Genomic DNA, 9,458 nt, shown 5'->3' with positions numbered 1-9,458 from the left:
ATCGTATTGCGCGAATTAGGTCATTGGCGTAAAGTACCCTAACTCGCTGGCTTTGTGAACGTAGCTGTGTTGTCTCTTAAAAGACCAACATCGATCTCAGTGGCACTCCGACGATCATGCTACGTGTGAACAAGTAAACAAATTCTCGCCACAGCACAACGAAAACTTCATTGCTTACTGCAATCATGGTTCGGATGTTTGGACTGCTTTTGACGGCCTCGGGGCCCATCAAATTCGGATCAAATGCCATAGGAAAAAATACGAGCACATTTGCAGCGCTGAAATACTGTGGGTCGACGGTGACGGTATGTTCTTTTACTTTTGTCTCATGCTCAAAACAAGAATGAAAATGCAAATAGCAAGTGTTTTCAAGCTTTATTGTATTATCACTTGTTTGCCTTTTTAAGTAATTCATTGACCACTTTTGCAATTGCTGTGATATGCACAACCATTCGAGTTGGTCTGCACTGTTGTTAAACAAGTAACACCTTTGACCTGCCCCTTTTCCTTTTCCCTTCATTCATACCTGGTTGGAGTAGCTAGGATTTCTGTCCAGTTATTTGACTTGAAGAGACATATGTATGATTATATTATGCAATCGACTTTTTTGTCAACAGAATATGAGTTTAAGGAAAAGTCTGTTACTTGGAGGAAAAGAAGTTACCAGTTTCTCCAGATTGCTTTCCGTCAAGCCTCCAAGAGGTAGGCTAAGTCTGAGATGACTGGCGTGAAAAGCTCAACTATCAGACATATAGTTTCAGACTGAAATTGAAATAGTCCTCAGACACTATACTTTGCTTTGTAGGTTTTGAGAAGTATTTCCCCAAGAAAAGTGAAGATTCAGAAGAGTCCCCTGGTGTCATGAAATCATGTGATGAACCCAAAAGTATGTAAATGACAATTCATTCATGCATCTATTTGCTGAAGTTGCATTGCTTCTAACTATAGCCCAACAAATCAATTGGCAAATTTTAGATGTGAACTCTAATGATCTTCTGTCAGGTGAAATTAGAAGAAAAGTACACGGAGGAGGCCGAGGCAAAGAAAGTGGTGGTGGACAAGGAGGGGGCAACAACGGCGAAGATGAGAACTGGTGGAGCCGCATTCAGAGGGTTCGTGTTGACGATTTAAACTGGCTCCACTACTCCGCTGCAAAGCTTTTTGATTAATTTCACACTGCAGTAACTTCTGCCAGCTCAGACTTAACCCATATTTTCCATAGATCTATATTGTGTAACTGTTGCGCCCTGATCTTAAATAATCAGTGAATATGTAACACCCTTGTCTGACTTTGGGCTCTTGAGAATGCACACTTGCCAGCTGATAGTAGCAGCCAGTGTTGGTATCAACAGTTGATTGATTGATTCCAGGTTGAGTGAAATGCAGTCTTCTGTAGACGTGATGACAGGTCTGTGCTTACTCGTTGTCTGTTCTCCTTCTTCCCCCCCTCTTCACTGGACAGGGAGACTTCCCCTGGGACAAGAAAACTTTCCAGCATGTGGCTATTGCAGCGGCTGGAATGCTGTCAGCGTTTGTTTACTTGCACTTAAGGGAGACCGGAAAGGAGATCTCGTGGAGAGATTTTGTAAACTACTACCTCACTCAAGGACTGGTGAGAACTTGCAACTCATTTTGATTGTTTGTATCTCTAAAGAGGCATCATTGGTGGAGAAGGGTGCATCAATTTTCCAAAATTGCCACTTTGGTTTAAGCAATGACGATTCTCATACGTTAAAAATTTTTTTTTAATCTCATTATGCAACGTTGGTGGTCGAATCCTCACTTTCTAAGTATACTTGCTTTACAGGTTGACCGCCTAGAAGTGATCAACAAGCAATATGTCAAAGTAATCCCAGCGCCAGGAGTGAACACTTCTGATGTGGCAAGTGACATCACTTCCCCTTAAAACCCACTTCTTTCCTATCACACACTGATAGCCATAGATCAATTTGGTTGTTAGCACAATTAGGAATGGTTTAGTAAATTTGCTGTGTGTGTATATGTGTGTGTGCGCCTGCAGAGTTTCGTGTGGTTCAACATAGGGAGTGTGGAGACGTTTGAACGTAACCTGGAGTTGGCACAGAACAAGCTCGGCATGGAATCTCCTCACAAAGTGCCAGTGGTGTACAGCACAGAGAGCGATGGGTGCGTTCACATGCACACAGAGAAGGCCGCATTCATTCTCCTGCACTAACACTCTCAAAGCATCTCCAGAGCTCACTGTTTATTGTTCCAGCTGAGTCTGAAGTAATCAGGACATCAGAGGCATGTCTGTTTTGATTGGTATAGGAACAATAAAGCTGTGATTAAGCCGTGTTGTTTTGGTTTACTCCCCTTTCTGCTGTTTAGCTCTTTCCTGATCAGCTTGCTCCCTACTGCACTTCTACTCGGATTCCTGCTCTTCGCTCTGAGGCAAGGGCCCATGATGGGGGGCCGTGGGAGTGGTGGGAGCCGGAACAACACCTCCAGCATGAGTGAATCCAAAGCCAAGATGATAAAGGGCAACATCAGCGTCAGGTTTAAGGACGTGGCTGGCTGTGAAGAGGCCAAAGTTGAGATCATGGAGTTAGTCAACTTCCTGAAAAGCCCTAAACAATACCAGGACCTGGGAGCCAAAATCCCCAAGGTACAGAATTGTAATTACAGTAATTAGAATTATAGTGTGTTCTCTCTTCCTCTTCTCATGAGAATACTTGTAAATATAGCATCTTAGAAAAATAAATGTCATTGGTGGTTCCTTCATTTGAGTTAGTGGAAAGTTACAAGCAAGGTTTAGCAGCCAGTGGTGCCTAATTTCATTACACACAAACATGCATGGTCTTGTCTTAATCCTATTGTGGTCATGTTGTCTCTGCCCTCCAGGGGGCTGTGCTATCAGGACCCCCGGGGACTGGGAAGACTCTACTGGCCAAAGCTATGGCTGGAGAGGCAAATGTCCCCTTTATCACGGTCAACGGCTCTGAGTTCCAGGAGGTGTTTGTGGGAGTTGGACCAGCTAGGGTGAGAATCGCCTTTCAGATACTCTAAAGAGGATTACCATATTTCAAACATAAAAACTGTAACACTAGTTTTACACCAAGTGCTACAGATCTTATTGTATTACCTTCAATATTACAACCCTGAGTGTAATATTAGTATTACAGATCTGAAAATGTGGAATAGATAAGTCAACATTGAAGCAGTGATGGACAGAGCGGATCTGTGTGAAAATCCAATAAATATCAGTAAAACTGTATATGTGACAGTAAATTCAAGACAAGAGTGTCGTGTAATTTTGCTCATCTTTTCAGATGAGAGACATGTTCAATATGGCCAGGAAGAACGCTCCATGTATTCTGTTCATTGACGAGATTGACGCAGTGGGCAGAAAGCGAGGCAGAGGGGCGTTTGGTGGGCAGAGTGAGCAGGAGAACACCCTGAACCAACTGCTGGTGGAGATGGACGGTATGTATGGATTGTTCGTTTCAGACAGAAGGAATTGTGGGTCATGAAAGTTTTTAGCCCCTTTGACCTGAGGCAGGTTTTGACTTGGCTGGATGAGTGTGCTGGGTTTGACATCTGTGCCATACAAATGAGATGAATGCTATTGATAATTATCATTCGTTGGAGGGTGTTATATATGTGTCATTGACATCTGGGACAGTTTTAGGAGATTGACTGTGTGGAGTAGCTGCTGGGGATGAAATGCAGTCAGTCTTCCTTCCTGAAGCTGCTTTTCATGTGTGTTGAGAGTGAAGAGATCCAAGTGGAGTTGAAGATCTTGATAATTGCTATGGCCTGTTCTCTAAGCTGAGCTCCTCTGGAGGAATGTGAATTGAAAAAAACATTGAACTAGGATCTTGCTAAATGTTCTGAATCCAGTTTATATTTATCAAAAGCCTCTTAATGAGGTCATGACTGTAATTCGTAGCAGGTTGTGTGGTTACATAAGTCTACATAACAGTTCCTCTTGGTCCAGTCAGGTAGTTGTGGATTGTAGTTAGTATGCCTCATTAAGTCATAGTTGCACCATTTGTGATGTGATTGCTGAATGGTCTCATTTGTTGGATAACATGGAGTGAGATTTGTGTTGGTTGAATGATCTTCATTCATTCATCAGATGTTCTTGTTTGTTTAGTACGTGTTATTCACTTGATGCACTATTATTAATGCATTATTACAGTGCATGCAAATGTTCTGTCATGTGCACAAGTCATTTCCAATGCAAGTTGAATCCATAAATTGTATAGGAAGAGCGGTCCAGTAGGAATCTATAAATTGTATAAGAAGAGCGGTCCAGTAGGAATCTATAAATTGTATAAGAAGAGCGGTCCAGTAGGAATCTATAAATTGTATAGGAAGAGCGGTCCAGTAGGAACTCATTTTTTTTTTTCTTCTTTATTGGATCTCCTAGGCTTCAACAGCAGCACCAACGTGGTCGTCTTGGCAGGAACCAATCGAGTGGACGTCTTAGACCCTGCTCTGTTGAGGCCTGGCCGGTTCGACAGGCAGATTTACATCGGTGAGTATTCCCACCCCTGGCCTGTCACCCAGAGATAACGACTCCTGCATTAACGACTCCTGCATCCACGTCTCTCAGTATTAGGATTACACAGAACCTCACAGAATGTCTCGGCAAATGCAGCAAATCCACTCCTTAGCCATCTTAAATTAAAGTGATGAAACAAGATTATCTGCTCTGCTGTTGCATGGGGAGCTACGTTTTGGAGATTAGAGTTGGTTGTGTGGCGTGAGTGAGGACTACAAGGGCTACAGGTGTTTCCTGCTCGTCCCTGTGCAGGGATGAACCTAAGCCTAGGAAACCTCAGAAAAGCTCATTGGGAGCTTGCGTCAGAAGTAGCAAAGTTTTTATCGCTTTGTGCCAAGATCCTTTCCTTTCTCTCCTCTTTCATATTTTAATACAAACCTCTGCAGAAGTTAGTTTGGAAAATGTATTTCTTTATAGACCAGTGTTGATTTGTGAAAAGCTTTGTGTCTTTTTCTGTCAGATTTACTTAGCCAATGCGTTTGAACCATATCCTCTAGTTGAAAGCTAAATTTACCCATGGGCCAGATGTGAGGCTGACATGGAAAATGGAAAGAACTGATTTAGCGAGTGGCCCGTCTATTTATAGTCCTGTTATGTAACCCGAGCCTTCACTCGCTCAGGAGGCTGTGTTGTTACCCTTCATGTAACCTTTAACTTCTTTTCTCTCCCCCTCATTTTTCACAGGTCCTCCGGACATCAAAGGCAGGGCGTCAGTCTTTAAGGTGCATCTGCGTCCACTGAGACTGGACCCCAGTATAGACTCCGATGCCCTCGCCAGGAAGCTTGCTGCTTTAACCCCTGGCTTCACTGGTGAGTACTGGTACCGTGGCCATCAGCCTAAACCACATGCATTAAACATATGGATCGTATGGCTCTTCTAGAAGGCTTTGTTAAGTGATGCATGTAAGGATAGGCTAGTGGTAGTATTGCCATATATAGTGTAACAGGTAGTGATATTATTTCAACAGTTCATATTAAATCATCACCCTGCTTATTTCTCTATTGCTAGGTGCTGACATAGCTAATGTGTGCAATGAAGCAGCACTCATTGCTGCCAGACATCTCAACAAAGCAATCAAGGCTAAGCACTTTGAACATGCCATAGAGAGAGTTATTGGAGGTGAGTCACGTTTCAAAATGCTGTAATGAAGTGCTCTCTGGAATTCTTTGTTCTCATTATTTCTGATAACTTGAGGGATTCTGGTATCATATTACATTACATATTAATGAATGATAGACCACTGCGTACCACCATGGTTGTTAATTCAGTTATTGAGGACATAGACAGAAGCCAATACCCAATACCCAGTTAGCCAACCCATTACAAAGCACACACAAAAAAACATTCCAAAACAGTCATTCGATTTCAAATCACACAAAAAAAACAAGGGTGGTCAGCTCATTGAGGTCAATGGTCAGGATGCATCTGAAGTGTTTTTTACCCACACATGAGGTATCAGATCCACATGCTAAGTGTTTTCCACCATGCTTGCCCTCAGGCCTGGAGAAGAAGACCCAGGTCCTTCAGCCCACTGAGAAGACCACCGTGGCCTACCATGAGGCTGGCCATGCTGTGGTGGGCTGGTTCCTGGAGCACGCTGACCCCCTTCTCAAGGTTCTGCCTCAAAGTTGATAGGATAATTGACAGGAGATTAAAGCACTATTGCTCCTTGTTATATGCATTTGACTCCACTAGCCACCTGTCAGCTTAAGATTGTTATTCATTCAAATCTGTAATATTACATGAATATGCACATGCTTAGATCGAACTTCAACCCTTGATCTTGACGTCAGTCAGGTTTACCTGTAGATTAAGGATTGTAGTCATGGTTGTTACGTTAAGGATTATAAAAAGCTTTTTGTCTGGCTGACCTAAATTCAGTCAGTCTTTCATTGTTTTGTAGCAGCCTGTTCATGTTTAACTTTGAGATGGTATGATGTGTATCTGTGCTAAATGTGGATGGTAAGAGATGTCTGATAGCGTTTAGTTGTGTAAGGGTAAAGAATACTGCTTCACCTACAGCAAGAGACTATAGATTTTGTGTTTTCCTTTTCACCCACAGTTGTCAATCATTCCTCGGGGGAAAGGCCTGGGTTACGCGCAGTACCTGCCAAAGGAGCAGTACCTGTTCACTCGGGAGCAGCTGTTTGACAGGATGTGCATGATGCTGGGAGGTCGCGTAGCAGAGCAGGAGTTCTTCGGCAGGATCACCACAGGTGCCCAGGACGACTTGAGGAAGGTCACGCAGTCTGCTTATGCACAGGTGTGTCCCCTGTCTTCGCTAGTGTGTGCCATCCCAGATGCAACCCAGCACCCAATAAGGCCCCTTCCCCCTTACACACACGCTGTCTCACTCACACTCATTTTTGTATACACATTTTAATATAGGCTAACAACCATTTACATTCAAAGAACCCAAAGCTCTGTTGCAATATCAAATAAGTATGCCATATATAGAAATTGAATGTATAATATATTTTGTGAATTTCTGTGAGTTGCTTTGAATAAAGGCATCTTCTAAATATAAATGAAATCTTGTTTCAGATAGTGCAGTTCGGCATGAATGACTCGTTGGGTCAGATGTCCTTTGACCTGGCCCAGCCAGGGGAGCTCATGTCCGAGAAACCCTACAGTGAGGCCACTGCGCAGCTCATCGACAGAGAAGTGCGCCAGCTCATCAACAAGGCCTTCATCAGGACACAGCAGCTCATCACCGACAAACGGGACTTAGTGGAGAAGGTAAGAACTGGAGGAGAGAAATGCACAGTGCACTGTGTACATTACTAAAGCCTGCCATAAAGTGAGGCTTCTGAGAAGTTTTCTTATGCTGTTTGCATGTTTTGCAAGTTATAAAAGTCAAAGGAAACATAAGGCATAGAGCCTTTTCTAAAACAAAGAAATGCTAAAAAAAAAACTTTCTTGATTTCTCTGCTGCCTCAGGTGGGTAAACGCCTCTTGGAGAGGGAAGTGTTGGACAAAGGGGACATGCTCGAGCTTCTGGGGCCGAGACTCTGTGAGGAGAAGTCCTCCTACGAGGACTTTGTAGAGGGCACGGGCACTTTCGAGGAGGACACCAGTCTACCAGAAGGCTTAAAAAACTGGAACCAGGAGAAAGAGGATCCCCCACAACAGCTTAAAGGAGCTGTATACGTCTAGACGGGCATACAGCACGTGTGGTTTCGTGTGTCGCGTGGGCTTGGCATCAGGACCTGGAGCCTGGCCTCCCCCCAGCAGGGTCAGTATAGTGCTATAGGGATGTATACCGGTATACGGTACTCAATGGACTCACTGTATGGCAGGGGGCAGGGTGGTAAGAGGCTTTGGTTTCAAAGCTGACCTGCTTCCCTAGATGGACACTTCAATTCCACTGACCCGGAATGTGCAATCATCTTTTTTATTTTTTTATTTAAGTGCTGAATAGTGCAGTAATATCCCCTATTCAGTATTTTTTTTTTCCGGTTCTGAATAGTACGGTACAGTAATATCCATGTTTAAAATGGAATATTGTGCTCTGAAGATTGTGGTGTGAATCGTATCATGCCTTGCCTTATAACCATGAGTGTTAGTGGTCACAAAACTTTGTAAATAAGCTTGATGAAGTGGTCACTCTAATAATGCGAAGAACTGTGTTGAACAAGCAACACAAAAATACTGTAAGACTGTTGGCCTGCTGTTTTGCCTGCTATGCAAAAATTTGGAAGTGAATCATGCAGTCTATAGTGGGTGTGTTTGTGTGAGTACGTACGTATGTATGTGTGTATGTTTATGTATGCGTGTCTGTGTGTAGGCACATACAGTAGACAGATGTATGTAATGCCCCATTCAGACATAGAGGATTCTAGTGGAGTGACCATAAGAACATGAGATGTTCATGTAATTGCAGGCGAAATAATGATTTGATAATGAATTGCCGACAATGTGTTTGTCGCTTAATATGTGCCTCTTATGTGTCTAATTATAGACACAGCTGCTGGCACCAAAATGTACATTTGAATTGAGTTCTGGTGTCTTTTATTAAATAGGACCGTTTGCTCTCCTGGTTTCTGACTTCCAGCACTTTGCATTCCAGCTGGAAAGACTTGGTTTTCCCTGCTGTTAATCCAAGTGAAGTCCATTGTGTTTTTGTTTTTTCTCCAGTAATTTGTTACTGTTCATGCTCTAGTGAAAAAGCTGCTGAGACAGCTTTATCTGTGAATAAAAAAAGTAATTTGTGCTTAAATAAGAGAAAGAGCTTGATATGGCTGAAGGATATGTTGTGTATTAGTAAAATGAAGTTATCAACATTGCCATTCATTTTATGTGTCTGTGTGTCTGTGTCTCTGTGTGGGGGGGGGGGGTTCTGATTACTTGGTATGACCTCACTAAGTGGTTCATCTTCCTGTATAGTCTTAAGGGGAGTTTGTGTTTTCGGTGACTTTTTTTTCCATTTTGAGAAGGCACCAATATTTTCAAAGTTCACGAAGGTCACGAGATTGCTCCCTAACTGTGCATCTTAAAGGGACAAACAAGTGCCTCCTGTCTACCACTACAGTGGTCCCATTCTAGATTAGTCGTAATGCACAGTGGCTATTCTTACCATGTTGCATGGTGGTGAACAGAATACATAATATTTCCAGTTTTTACTTTACGTTCTCCTTCTTTGCGCAATGCACACATTTTTGAAGAGGCAAAAGAAAACCTGTTCTACAACATTCTTACGGATAATCATGTTATGCTTGTGGCTGTACTACGATGAAAGGATTGTATGCTTTTTTTAGCATACATACTGTGAAAGATTAAATCTCAAAGCGCTTCAGTAAAGCAGTCTGATATCACATGACTATCCCACAATGTTAGCCTTCAAAACGTAAAGGGAACAGTTGACACAGTCTGTCCAATGTACATGAGTAGCACTCAAGTCTATATTTAGACTTTGATAACTTACGTAGA

General features: G+C 42.7%; 1 protein-coding gene across 2 annotated transcripts; it reads left to right on the top strand.

Moving 5' to 3' along the window:
* Positions 1 to 7: 7 nt before the first annotated feature.
* Positions 8 to 8,820, top strand: LOC121682233 (AFG3-like protein 1). 2 transcript variants are annotated; one of them, XM_042062291.1, is made up of 17 exons: positions 8 to 305; positions 618 to 702; positions 806 to 886; positions 1,003 to 1,112; positions 1,463 to 1,612; positions 1,808 to 1,882; positions 2,021 to 2,145; positions 2,350 to 2,626; positions 2,863 to 3,000; positions 3,291 to 3,444; positions 4,394 to 4,501; positions 5,213 to 5,338; positions 5,538 to 5,648; positions 6,028 to 6,143; positions 6,592 to 6,792; positions 7,074 to 7,268; positions 7,470 to 8,820. In XM_042062291.1, the coding sequence occupies exons 1-17, from the start codon at positions 186 to 188 to the stop codon at positions 7,683 to 7,685; spliced, it is 2,388 nt and encodes a 795-aa protein (XP_041918225.1). In that variant the 5' UTR covers positions 8 to 185; the 3' UTR covers positions 7,686 to 8,820. The 2 variants fall into 2 exon arrangements, with proteins under 2 accessions (XP_041918225.1, XP_041918224.1); XM_042062290.1 differs by having other exon boundaries at positions 976 to 1,112.
* The last annotated feature ends 638 nt before the right edge of the window (positions 8,821 to 9,458 follow it).

This window comes from Alosa sapidissima, chromosome 14 (assembly GCF_018492685.1).
Source record: "Alosa sapidissima isolate fAloSap1 chromosome 14, fAloSap1.pri, whole genome shotgun sequence".
NCBI lineage: Eukaryota > Metazoa > Chordata > Actinopteri > Clupeiformes > Clupeidae > Alosa > Alosa sapidissima.
Note: the sequence above shows the minus strand (reverse complement) of the source record. Positions and strands in the feature narration are given on the sequence as shown.